Source organism: Rhinolophus sinicus, chromosome 12 (genome assembly GCF_057876585.1).
Source record: "Rhinolophus sinicus isolate RSI-liver-muscle chromosome 12, RSI-T2T, whole genome shotgun sequence".
NCBI lineage: Eukaryota > Metazoa > Chordata > Mammalia > Chiroptera > Rhinolophidae > Rhinolophus > Rhinolophus sinicus.
In genome coordinates this window covers 35,449,072-35,462,253 of record NC_142512.1, presented here as the reverse complement: position 1 = coordinate 35,462,253, position 13,182 = coordinate 35,449,072, and the positions used below count along the sequence as shown (strand labels likewise).

The 13,182-nt window shown below is 56.9% G+C and overlaps 1 protein-coding gene across 19 annotated transcripts in view; it reads left to right on the top strand.

The window, feature by feature from the left end:
* The window catches only part of CACNA1G (calcium voltage-gated channel subunit alpha1 G), a 64,645-nt gene extending 52,748 nt beyond the window's left edge, over positions 1–11,897 (top strand). For 9 of the 19 annotated variants that reach the window (XM_088802187.1, XM_088802189.1, XM_088802191.1 and 6 more), the window contains 12 exons: positions 674–825; positions 1,565–1,674; positions 2,410–2,543; positions 2,827–2,897; positions 3,032–3,110; positions 3,202–3,323; positions 3,664–4,008; positions 4,702–4,845; positions 6,784–6,918; positions 8,612–8,786; positions 9,116–9,285; positions 10,456–11,897. In XM_088802187.1, the coding sequence (XP_088658313.1) occupies positions 674–825; positions 1,565–1,674; positions 2,410–2,543; positions 2,827–2,897; positions 3,032–3,110; positions 3,202–3,323; positions 3,664–4,008; positions 4,702–4,845; positions 6,784–6,918; positions 8,612–8,786; positions 9,116–9,285; positions 10,456–11,187 (2,369 nt within the window). In that variant the 3' untranslated portion in view covers positions 11,188–11,897. The remainder of the gene's footprint in view (positions 1–673; positions 826–1,564; positions 1,675–2,409; positions 2,544–2,826; positions 2,898–3,031; positions 3,111–3,201; positions 3,324–3,663; positions 4,009–4,701; positions 4,846–6,783; positions 6,919–8,611; positions 8,787–9,115; positions 9,286–10,455) is intronic. The other 10 variants (XM_019730970.3, XM_019730968.3, XM_019730969.3 and 7 more) reach the window with 2 other exon arrangements.
* Positions 11,898–13,182: the final 1,285 nt, after the last annotated feature.

Below are 13,182 nucleotides of genomic sequence, written 5' to 3'. Positions count from 1 at the left end.
TATTAGAAACTGGGTGAGTCCTTCAAGTGGGGTCCTCCCAGATGAGTCTGGGACAGAGCAGAGCCCTGCGGCCTCCCCTCTGCCCTCCCCCACATGAGGGTGCAGGAGGCCCAGGCCCTGCCCCCCAGAGGTCAGTGCAGCCAGCCAAGAAGAGGTCCAATTTCCAATCTCCGGTTTTATCTCCAATTCCCAGCTCTGTGTAATCTCCTCCACGCCCCTCGAGGGCTGAGCTTGGTGAAAGAGCAAGAGCCTTTGCCTCTCTGTTGATGGAGCTTCCTCTGAGCCCGATAAGACCGGTTGTTTTTCATCTTATTGATCTGACCTCGCTGCAGAACACCGAGTGGAAGGTGTTATGAGGAGCTGGTGGATTTTGGAAGCTGCCTTGGGGCAGGGGCTCACCTGGTGTCTAATGTGGCGGGGAGCTCTGCATGTCCTGGCCCCTTCTGCACCCAAATGTAGACAGTAGAACAGACGCTTTGGAGGGGCGATGCCGAGAGAGCTCCCCTTGCCCCCTAATAAAGGAAGTATGTGGAGGGTGAGGGGGCTGATGACACTGGAATGTTTCAGCTGGGGTGGGTGGGGGGTAAGTAGCTGGTGTCTGTGAGGGATTGGGTGGAGGTGGCATAGGGGGCAGGGCCCAATGGCTGCTCTGCTCTCCTCCCCACCCCACCAGAGGCCCAGTGCAAACCTTACTACTCGGATTACTCCCGCTTCCGGCTCCTTGTCCACCACTTGTGCACCAGCCACTACCTGGACCTCTTCATCACGGGTGTCATTGGGCTGAACGTGGTCACCATGGCCATGGAGCACTACCAGCAGCCCCAGGTAGGAGTGAGTGACCGGCCTCCTGGGCCCTGCCTCCGACCACGGGACCACCACAGGGGTGAGCCTAACCCAGCCTGAGCTGGCCACTCCGCAGGGGTTCCTCTTGTACTCCTTGCAGCAACCCTTGGAGGTGGGTCTCATCTTGGACTTACAGATGAGGACATTGAGGCTCAGAGAGGTTAGTTGACTTGACCAAAGTCACACAGCCAGGAAGTGGAAGACCTAGTTTCTTCATCCAGCAAGTATCTATTGAGTGCCTACTCTGGGCTAGGCTGGACCTTTAAGGGTAAAGAAGGCAGACTAGTGGCCTGCCCTTCTGGAGTTTAGATTCTAGTGAATGTCCAGCTCCAGAACTCACCAATGATCTTGCCACTTCTCAAGTCGGCATCCATTGGCTGCCCTCCAAGCCTCAGTTTCCCCATCTGTAAAATAGGAATGTTGAATTGGCAATGCACAAGGCCCGTTCCAGTTCTTGCATCCTGTGCCTTCTAGCACATTTTCATGTGAGCTCCTCTCCATCCCTCAAGGAGGGAGATACTTTAGCACAAAGTTTGGGTAAAGCATGTGAATGAGGGCTCTGCTCTATCCTGGAGTAGTGGTCAGCCATCATGGCCAAAATGGGGAAGAAAGGTCCCCTTAACTCACCCTGTCTCCCAGATCGGGGAGGTATGATGGAGGCCAAGGGACAGGCAGTGTCCCTGGGCCTCAGGGACCCTGCCTTGTGCCCCCTCCCTGCCAGATCCTGGACGAGGCTCTGAAGATCTGCAACTACATCTTCACCGTCATCTTTGTCTTGGAGTCCGTTTTCAAACTTGTGGCCTTTGGCTTCCGTCGGTTCTTCCAGGACAGGTAACAGAGAGGGGCGGGGGACAGGTAATCATGGGGAGGGGTTTGTGGGAGTAGAGAAAGTGCATGGAAATACCAGGGAAATACTGAAGAGGATCTAGTGATTTTAACTCCGCAAGTTCAGCCCTCCTTCTAGGACCTACCCAGGGCTAATGATGGGGTGGAGTGGAAGGGCCTCCAGAGCTTGGGAGATGGGAGGGCAGGGAGGGAATGTGATAAGACAGGGCCTGGGGGACACTGGCAGCTGGAAATCAATGTGGCCTAGACGGGCTTAAGTACACCAAGCCTGGAGCCAGACTGCCTGGACCAGATTTGAATCTTGGCTCTACCACTTAGAAACTGGTGACCTTGGGTAAGTTACTTAACCTCTCCATGCCTCCGTTTCCTCATCTGTAGAATGGGAGATAATAATAGTATCCACCTCAGAGTTGTGAAGAGTTCCTATTTGTAAAGCCCTGGAAACAGTGCTTAGCATATAGTAAACACCATGTAAGTGCTAAATAAAGAAGCAAATGAAATAAATACAAACTAAAATAAAACATTTAAAAAGCAAATGAATAAAAACAAAAAGCAGAGGCCCTCGAGCTAGTCCTAGCCCTGCCCGTGCCACCAACACGTCGCTCTGCAGGATGGGAAGGCTGGACCCAGGACCAGCACCCTCCTTTCTGTAGCCACAGCTGCCCCCTCCTTTGCAGTGCCTCCCCACCCCCAACTCAGGGCCCTGTCCTGGGCTTTCAGGTGGAACCAGCTGGACCTGGCCATTGTGCTGCTGTCCATCATGGGCATCACGCTGGAGGAGATTGAGGTCAATGCCTCGTTGCCCATCAACCCCACCATCATCCGCATCATGAGGGTGCTGCGCATTGCCCGAGGTCAGTGCCCATGGGCCTGCCTTCCCAGGGTGACTGGCCCTGGGAGAGACAGCAGGGATCAGCTCTGTGGTGGCCAGACACGGGGTGGGTGTGCTTCCTGTGGTCTTTCTCACAGCCTCCGCCACAGGGGAAGGCTGGGCCTGGACTGAGGGTGGCCGTGGAGCCGGGGCAGCCTGGTTGGCCGGGGCCGGCCATCCTAACCACCTCAGCCCTGGCTCTGGCTCTACCAGCGGTGTGACCTGGGACCCAGAGGGGCCAGCTCACGACTTTGTCCTTTCTGCAGTGCTAAAGCTGCTGAAGATGGCTGTGGGTATGCGGGCGCTGCTGGACACGGTGATGCAGGCCCTGCCCCAGGTAGCTAGGAGGTGGGAGTGGGCGTGAGGGGTCCTCCAGGGGAGGAGGGGGTACTCTCCAAAGGGGCGGGGGGCTCCGGGAAGCTGGCTGGGAGATCCAGCGGCACCTTTCCCATTTCTTTCCCTCTTTTCCAGGTGGGGAACCTGGGACTTCTCTTCATGTTGTTGTTTTTCATCTTTGCAGCTCTGGGGGTGGAGCTCTTTGGAGACCTGGGTGAGTTGGGGTGGGGAGGGTGCAGGAGCCAGGGCTGGGGACCCAGGGCCTCCTCGACTAACTTGGGCCTCTTTCCCATTCTCTCCTCCAGAGTGTGACGAGACGCACCCCTGTGAGGGCCTGGGCCGGCATGCCACCTTCCGGAACTTTGGCATGGCCTTCTTAACCCTCTTCCGAGTCTCCACAGGTGACAACTGGAATGGCATTATGAAGGTAAGAGCCCCCTGCACTGGGATAGGCCCCAGGGCTGGCTAGGCCCCAAGGAAGCAGGCCTGCTTCTTGAGCCAAGATTCCTTGGCAAGATGTGAATACAAGCATGGGTCCTCGTATCCCCCACGCCAGAACACTCTGGAACTCCCTCTCCCTGGGACATGCTCTGACTCACGCTTCCCAGGCCAGTGTCTAATGCTCTTCTGCTCCCAGGACACTGTAGCTCCCTCCTCCTGCCCTTCCTTCTCCTCTTTCAATGCTCGGTGACACCAGTGACCCGATTTCCCATGATGGCTTAGTCCGCTGTCCTCCCAGCCTCACCCCTCTAACCCGCTTCCCCCAGGACACGCTCCGGGACTGTGACCAGGAGTCCACCTGCTACAACACAGTCATCTCCCCCATCTACTTCGTGTCCTTTGTGCTGACGGCCCAGTTTGTGCTGGTCAACGTGGTGATCGCTGTGCTGATGAAGCACCTGGAGGAGAGCAACAAGGAGGCCAAGGAGGAGGCGGAGCTGGAGGCCGAGCTCGAGCTGGAGATGAAGACACTCAGCCCGCAGCCGCACTCGCCACTGGGCAGCCCCTTCCTCTGGCCTGGGGTCGAGGGCCCTGACAGCCCCAAGTCTGGGGCCCCGCATGCCGTGGCCCACACTGGAACGGCCTCCCGCTTCTCCCTGGAGCACCCCACGGTGAGCACACACCCCCCCCACTGCAGGGGGGGTGGGGACAGAGATGGGTGGGAAGGGGGGCAGGGGCTTGGTAGGTGGGTGGTGTACAGGGAGCGGGCAGCACAGCAGACCCAAGGGCACCCCCTGGATCCTTCTGCTTCTCCTGCCTGGATGTGGAGGGGCCAGGAGTTCCCTGCCCGTCCCCAGAGATGGCTGCCCGTACTCACTACCCGGGGCTATCTCAACAAGTCGCCAGTATATGTGCTGGCTCATCTATTCCCTTTGCCTCCAGCGTGGCCTGGCCTCCCTTTCCTGGCTCTTAGGTTCAAGGCTAAGTTTTCTGTTTCCTTCCTGTTTCTTTCTTACCCTCGCCCAATTGCCACACCTTTCCTTCCCACCCTCAACCTACCCGATTCCATCTTCCTTTTCCCCAATCTTCTCTTTCCTTCCTTCTCCCTTTCCCTGTGGGCTCTTCTTATCTTCCATCTCCAATCTCTCCTTCCTCTTCCCACCCTTCCCTCTTCCCCACCATCCCCATCCCTCCTCTTTCTCCGTTTCCTTGTTGCTGTGTGTGCATGTGTGTATGTGTGTGTGTGACCTCCTCTTTCTCCCTGTGTCTCTTGCCAATCCCCTGCCACAAACACTTCCCGTCACTGCCCCTCTGACCCCGTTCCTCTGACTCTCCGGCTCCCCCTATGGGCTGGTCCTTCCCAGGACAGACAGCTGTTTGACACCATATCCCTGCTGATCCAGGGCTCCCTGGAAGGGGAGCTGAAGCTGATGGACGAGCTGGCGGGCCCGGAGGGCCAGCCCTCTGCCTACCCTCCGGCCAGCAGCCCGGGTGGCTCCGACCCACAGGTTACTGTGCCCGTGCTGTGCCCCCTCCCTTGACCATGCCGGGCTGTGCCATGCTGTGCCTGCTTCTGGGGAGGTGGGGTATTTCCTGCTCATTGGGGACCTGGAGAAAGAACAGCCGTAGGGCCTCAGTTGAGCTTTGGGCTTGGCAGGAGGCAGGCAGGGGTCCCTCAGGCTGATATCAACCTCTGAAACCCATCGTTGGAAGGTAGAGATGCTGAGATTGCACTTCTGAGTGAGAGGACGGATGGAAGAGGGGTTTGGAGAGAGCATTGGTAAGAAAGAACCTGGAAGAGGAGGATGGAGCAGAAGAGCAGTTGGCTGTGGGACCTTAGGGAGTAGAGGAAGTGAGGTGCCAGATCCAGGGGCAAAAGGTCTCTGGGGATAGTGCGGGAGTCTAGGGTACCCACTGAGGGACATGTCTTAGCCCACAGTCTGCTTCTTCTCTGAATACAGTAGCAACCACCACCACCACCACCACCTGGTCCTCTGTTTGGTGGCTTTTTAAGCCATGGAACCCATTGGGCATGATGGGTGCTGTCAGGAGCCAGTGGATTCTGACCTGGTCCCAAGAGGGAATAGAAGACTGGAGACCTTGGTGTGACATAGGACTTGATTTCTTCCCCAAGCCCAGCCCCTTCCCACAGTGTCACATGTTTTTCTCCCCCAGTCCCATTTAAACATAGATCGTCTACTTTCTGGGGTCCTACTCTTCTCCCCTTGTGACCTGTCTGGCTGCCTTTGACCCCCTCCACATGGCAGAACACCCTTCCATCCCCCTCCTAGTTCAGGGGCTACAGGAGACCTGGAGTGTAGGCAAGGAAACAGGTGTCAGCTGGAGATAGAAAAGCCTCGAGTTCCATAGGCCTGTTGGGTAGAGGGGTGGGCAGGCAGTTTCCCAGTGCCTGGGACACCTGTAGCCTGATCCAAAGAAATGGACTGTGATCCTCACGTGGGAAGGGACCTCGCCTCTAGGGTTTCTGACATCTTGTTGGGATTCAGTCTCAGATAGGCTACATGAAACTGGCCATGACCTAGAGTGATCAGTGGGAGAGCGAGGCCTTCCCTAGGCCTCCAATCCTGAAGGAGACTCATGGGGAAAGGTGCTGAGGTAGAAGAGAATGTGATGAGAGGTAATCAGCATAGCCAGCTCATCCGGGAGGGATGGCCCCACTCTCCCGCTGGGTCCTGTAGGCATTGAAGCTCCCCTGCAGATCCCAGGTGACCCAGCCAGATGGTGTGGCAGCCCACCCAGGTGTGCCCAGTTCAGGCTGGCGGGAGGAAAGCATCTCCTAGAACCCAAGCTTGAAAGGATGGGCATGCTGCCAGCAGGCGGAGGAGGGCCCAGGAGGGGAGAAGCCAGAATCTGGGGACATGCCAAATCCTGCCAGGCTTTTGGAAGCAGAGAGAATAGGCAGAAAACAGTCATCAGATTGGCGGCTTTGTCCCCAGCACCCCCCATGCCGCTCTGTCTGTGCTGAGAGCAGAGAGGTGCTTTGCTGGCCTTTCTTCGTTTTTTCTTTTTTTTCTTTTTTCCCCCCCTGGTATCATCTTTATGAGAGTCGAAAGCCCTTCCCCATCCCGCTCCTCCCTGGGTGTGGTGGTGTGGGAGGGTGCTGTTAAGGTTCCTGGGGTATCTTTAGAATATGTTTCTGTGTCTCCTGCTTTGTCAGTGTTTGCTCTGGCTCTTTGGTGCCTGCCGCAGCCTCTCTGATCAGAGTATGGGTTTGAAGTGGGGTGGGGGAAGGGGGGAAGGGAGGCACTGTCAGTTTACTTGGGAGAAGGGTGGGGAGAGAGGAGGGAGGCCTTTTCTCCCTGTGCTTTGTGAAAAGGGGGAAGAGGGGCTCTGTGTACGCGTGTGTGCATTGCATGTGTGTGGTGCACACTAAGAGTGTGCGCTGTCCTGGTTTCTTACGCCTGATCATCTCTCTCCCTGTCTAGATCCCTCTAGCTGAGATGGAGGCTCTGTCTCTGACGTCAGAGATTGTGTCTGAACCATCCTGCTCTCTAGCTCTGACGGATGACTCTTTGCCTGATGACACTCACACACTCTTACTTAGTGCCCTGGAGAGCAATGTACATGCACAGCCCCTCACTGCTCCCCTAGACTCCCCAGGGGCCAGGCTGGCAGCAGGGCTCCAGATCCTTCCCCACCCCTCACTCTGCCACCAGGCCCACACTCTGAGGCACAACCAGCAGGCACTTAGTGCCCTAGGCTTTGCTAAGTCTTGCAGGTCCCCCACTGTGGACAAAGAAATTAGATAAGATTATATTGGGGCCTCCCCCAGAAGGGCTCAGGGGCGGCAGTTGTGAAAGCGTTAATCCAGACAATCAGGAGTGACTCGGCCCAAAAAGAGGTGGCATCAGGCCGCTGACCATAGGGCCCCCCTGGTTGCAGAATCAGTCTCCAAGTTTGGAGCCCTGTGCGAGCCAGCCCTCCCCCTCCTTGCACCCCTCCTTCCCACCTCCCCCCTAACATGAGCCATCCGCTACCATGTAATGGGTGAGAGCCACATCTCTGCTGCCACCACCATGCCCTTCTTCACCTGGGGGCCATCCTTGTCTCCTCTGTCATTGTCCCTGTGTGTCCTTACGTCCTGGGGGGCTTCTTTGTGTTTCGACAGCTTCTCTACCCTTGCCCAAACCCTGGCCACTTCCCACTCTGAGCAGCCCCCTCCTCCTGAGAGTTAAGAGGGCACAGGGTCCCCCTTCCTCACAGCAGGGTTCTGTGTCGACCACAGGCTGGGAGTGCCTAGGGTTCTTGGGGATGGGTGCAAAAGTGGAACCTGGGCGGAGAGGGGAAGCAAAGGATCCAGATTGTCTTCCAACAAAGCCATTTTCAGATCTGGTGGGGCTGCTTAACTGACTGGGCCTGTGTAGGGACAGGAGCCCTACAGCCTCTCTAAGAACTAGGCACAGACAGGGTGATGGAGAAGTCTCTTGGGAAGCAAACTTTTCCTCCCTCTGGCTGGGGTCAAAGGCTGATTACTGCCTTTCTTTGAAACCGATTTTTTAAAAACCCGCCTTAACCCCCAGTCTGTCCTCTAAGGGAGGACCTGAGTCCATAGTACCCAGACCTTAACCCATCCCCACCCTGCCAGAGTCACTGTGTAATTAAAAGGGGAGGGGGGAGACAGGTGGGAGAGCCAGCTGTGACATCCCCTAGTGTTCATGTCATTCGATCCATATTAACCCAGCTCATGCCCAGTGCTGGGTACTAAGGCTGCCTTAAAGAACTGGATGGCGAAACAGCCGCTTCTCTGCAGGCAGTCCCGGCTGCCACTGGGAGGGTCCTCCCCCACTTGCCAATCCCCCCACAGCCCCAGCACAGGGGATTAAAGTTGGGGCAGCTGTTAGCTTTTAATCCTTCATTGTGGTGCTTCAGTCCCTCTCAGTGGGGCCTTGAGAATGCACTCTTGAACCACCTGCAGGGCTGGGGGCTGGGGGCTGCTCTCCCTCCTTTGGACACCTCCTCACCCTTCCACCATCCCCACTGGAAGGCTCCAAGGTGTTGCAGTGTGGATGGTTTTGGGGGGAGGGGCAGGGCCTCCTCCCACCTCCTTCCTCCCTGTGTGTGGAGGGCTCGTCCATATGTCTGCCCTTTCTGCCCGACCACACTCATCCCATTACCCCCTTGTCCGAGAAGGGGATGGGGGCCAGGGCCTTGGGTGGTGGTAGGGCTTTTGGTTTCTGTTGTCCAGCTCTGCCTCAGTTACCCAATCTGGATGCCCCCTCTTCCTCCCATCTCCCTCCCCTGTTTCTTTTGCAGATGGAGCCCCACCCAGAGGTGCCTGTCACGCTGGGACCAGACTTGCTGAGTGTGCGAAAGTCTGGGGTCAGCCGAACGCACTCTCTGCCCAATGACAGCTATATGTGCCGAGATGGAAGCACTGCGGAGGGGTCCCTGGGACACAGGGGCTGGGGGCTCCCCAAAGCTCAGTCAGGTACCAGGGGTGGGGGCAGGCCGGCTTGGCTCACACCAGGGATCTCATCCTTGACCTGACCTGGGGGGAGACTGAGCTCAGTCCTGACCTGGGGGGAAATTGAGGCAGCAAATGAGGTCTCTCCAACCTCTGAAGAGCCCCTAGCCTGAAGGGGGCGCCCAGCACCTGCTTGCTGGAGGTGGCTTTCAATCCAGGGTGAGGGTTATGTGGTAAGGGTGGAAGCCCTGATGGGGGAGGGAGAGTGACAGGGAGGGGATTCAGGTGGGAGCTAGACTGGTTGACCTTCCAGCTCTTCTCTCTCATCCTTCCCCCTCCCCTTTGCCCCACAGGCTCCATCCTGTCTGTTCACTCCCAGCCAGCAGACCCCAGCTACATCCTGCAGCTTCCCAAAGATGCACCCCATCTGCTCCAGCCCCACAGTGCTCCCACCTGGGGCACCATCCCCAAACTGCCCCCACCAGGCCGCTCCCCTTTGGCTCAGAGGCCACTTAGGCGCCAGGTGAGCAGGTGTGGAGAGGTAGGCATGGGCCTGGGGGCTGGCCTTTCTGCTGGGAATCCTCGGCTATTGATGATGACCAGGGTTGCCACTTTCATTCTCTTAGCAAACATTTATTGTGTGCCAGGGATGAACCAGACTGGGTACCAGCGACCCAATACCGAGCAAAGCAGAAGTGGTCTGTGCCCTCTTGGCATTTGCACCCCTCCCTTGTTTCACTGAGGTGGCCTGGAGACCAGAGCGGGGCCAGGATTGCCCAGGGACACCTGACAGGTTGGAGGCAGAGCCCAGGTCTCTGCCTCCCTTTCCCCAGCCCAGAGCTGCTTCCCTATTCTCTGTACTTCTAGACCTAGGTAAGGGGTGCGAGGCACATTTTAGGTGTCTACCTTTGGCCAAGTCCAGGGCCCACCTTCTGGAGCCCGCACTCCAGGGCCATAAAGCAGAGGCTTATATAGCCTGGTGAGGCTTGTGTGACCCCAGAGGCAAGTCCACAGCCCATGCTATATGTGCTCTTATGTGTGCGCATGGCCACATGAGGACCAGCTCAATCCCACCCGTTTGGGGGAGCAGGCACAGTCATCCATTCTGCAAATATTCACGGAGCAGCCTCTGTGTGCCATGCCCTGGGGACACAGGCGAATGAGACAGCGCCTGCCCTCTGGAGCTCATGGTCTCATAGCGGAGACATACATCCCATCAGAGCGTTGCAGTGGAAGGTCACTGCTGTGAGGCTTATGTGCCTGGTGCAGCAGGGAGCAAAGACGAGGAAGGGGTCCGTCCGTTTGACTTGAGGGTAGGCACTGTCAGGCACTACATCACAGAGCACCTGAGCCCATAAAGTTGAGGGGTGCTTCGGGAAAGTATTTAAGGCCAAAGAAACAGCCTATGCAGAGGCTGGGGGGTCTGACAGAGCCAGCTGAGGAGCAGAGCTGGCCCAGTGCTTTCTTGTGTCCCAGGGGCTGGGAGTTGCAGTCTTGGGGGAGGGTTGGGGACGGGGCATGGAAGACAATAGAGGGCAGGCTGCAAGATCATATACTGGGACCCCTGCTTAGCGTGATCTTGCAGCTCCCTGGAGGGGGAGAAGGGGACTATCTGGCTTGATTGATGGGACAGTTCATGGGGGAGAGGAAGCCCCCAAGCTGAGCCCTTCTCCGCCTCCCTCCCCCCATACAGGCAGCAATAAGGACTGACTCCCTGGACGTTCAGGGCCTGGGCAGTAGGGAGGACCTGTTAGAGGTGAGTGGGCCTTCCCCGCCTCTGGCCCGGACCTCCTCCTTCTGGGGCCGCTTGGGTACCCAGGTGCAGCAGCACTCCTGCAGCCAGAGCAAGATCTCGAAGCACACACCCCCGCCAGCTCCCTGCCCAGGCCCAGAGCCCACCTGGGGCAAAGGCCCACCAGAGACCAGAAGCAGCTTACAGCTGGACACGGAGCTGAGCTGGATTTCAGGAGACCTCCTGCCGGTTGGCAGCCAGGAGGAGCCCCCATCCCCACGGGACCTGAAGAAGTGCTACAGTGTGGAGGCCCAGAGCTGCCGACCCCGGCCTGTGTCCTGGCTGGAGGAACAGAGGCGGCACTCCATCGCTGTCAGCTGCCTGGACAGCGGCTCCCAACCCCACCTGGACCCTGGCTCCTCTGGCCTCGGGGGGCAGCCTCTTGGGGGACCTGGGAGCCGGCCCAAGAAAAAACTCAGTCCACCCAGTATCTCTATAGACCCCCCAGAGAGCCAGGGCACTCGGCCCCCACCCAGTCCTGGTGTCTGCCTCCGGCGGAGGGCTCCATCCAGTGACTCCAAGGAGCTCTTGGCCTCCGGCCCCCCTGACAGCATGGCTGCCTCGTCCCCCCAAAAGAAAGACATGCTGAGTGTCTCTGGTTTATCCTCTGACCCAGCAGACCTGGACCCCTGAGTCCTGTCCCACTCTCCCACTCACCTTTCTCCACTGGGTGCCAAATCCTAGCTCTTCCTCCTGGACTATATTCCTGAAAAAAGTTCTACGTGGGCACCAAGGAGGGGCTCCTCCCTGCCTCAGTGGCACTGGGCACTGGCAAGCAGAATTTCCAGACAGTTGGAAGCAGCAGCCCTGACGACCCTGGCTCCAGGCAGAAAGAGAGGTCCAGTGTAGCTGAGGTTCCCAACACCAGGAGCTGTTGGGAGAAAGCAATACGTTTGTGCAGAATCTCTATGTATATTCTATTTTATTAAATTAATTGAATCTAGTATATGCGGGATGTACGACATTTTGTGACTGAAGAGACTTGTTTCCTTCTACTTTTATGTGTCTCAGAATATTTTTGAGGCGAAGGTGTCTGTCTCTTGGCTATTTTAACCTAAAATAACCAGTCTAGTTATATTCCCTCTTCTTGCAAAGCACAAGCTGGGACCGCGAGTGCATTACAACTATGACGGTGGCCCATCTTCAGCGGAGAGCGAGAACCATTTTGGAAACTGTAATGTAACTTATTTTCTCCTTGAACCTCGTCATCATTTTCTGTAGGAAAAAAAAAAAAAAGAGAAAAAGAAAAAAGATTTTACAAATGAAATGGAACCTTTTTATATATACATACATACATATCTATATCTATATCTATATAATAAACTAATTTTCCAAAATAAAAAGTTAATCACGGTCCAGAGTAAAAGCAAAACGGACAGTTAGGCATTTCCAGATGGTGTTGGACAGAGATTCCTGGAGAAGAGGAGTGGGTGGTGGGGATAAAAGGGGTCAGAGCTGCCTCTGCGTGTGTATGAAAGAGTGTGTGTGTCTGAGCGTGTGCATGAGTGTGTGTGTGTGTGAGAGAGAGAGAGAGAGAGAGAGAGAAAGAGAGAGAGAGAGAACAAATGCCTCTCCCTGGAGGGCTGCAACCCTTGGGCCTCACCTCCCAGGTGCGAGGGAGGAGGGGAGAATCTCCTCTGCAGGGCAGAAGGCTGGGCAGGCAGGATCTACTCCTGCTTCTATCAAAGCTTTATCGCTCCCTCTGAGCCAGGCAGCTCTGTAAATGTGAGTAATTCCAGATTAACTCTTATTTCTGCTGACAGCTATCAGCCGCACATTGAAAGCTGGAAATTGGCATAATGAAGCTGTTTTAGTTAATGGGGCTGACTGAGGCTGGGGGACGCCGCCTCAGCTGCTGAGATCCGATCCCTGGGTTGGTGGGGGAGGGGGCCGGCGCTTCTAGGTTTTCCATTCCCAGGCTTCAGCTCGGGTGACCTGAGCGGTCTGGGCTTCGGCCTCCCGCTTTGTTGGGGGTGGGGGCTGCTGACGGCACTGCAGGCACTGGCCCATTGGGGCTGAGCTGCCAGTGGGATTAAACTACCAGTGGACTGCTCCCTCCCGAGATGGAGGGGGCCTGGCCCAGGTGTCTAGAGGCAGCCTTCCCGTGGAGTTGATAGGGTAGGGAAGCCAGGCTGCTGAGTGGGGAGTCGACCCCCTGGGGGGTGATGAATGGGCACCATCAAGGTGTTTACACGGCCTGCTGCTGCCTGCCCTGTGGGAGCTCGCAGGGAGGAGGGAGGGCGAGGAGGGGGAGGGGCCAGTGGCGTGGCCCAGAGCCTCCTTTCTGGCGCTACCATAGGCAATATTGTCTTATCTGAAACCCTGGTGCCAAGAGGCGGCACGGACTACAGGCTCAACCAGCCTGTTCCCTGCCAACCACCCCAAACAGCCACCCCAACCCTACTCCCTTGAACAGGCCCAGCGCCTTCAAACCCCAGATTTCTTTCAACCTTAATGGCAGCGGGCAGCCCTCACACCTGAGAACTGGGGCTTGTGGGGGGGGGGGGGGAGTGGGGGGGGGGAGGGATGCCAGACTGCTGGATGATGGACCTGGAGGCTTTTTCCGACCTGTGTTTCCTAAGCTGGTGAAACCTTTTCTAATTGCTCTTTTGGACAAAAATGACACCA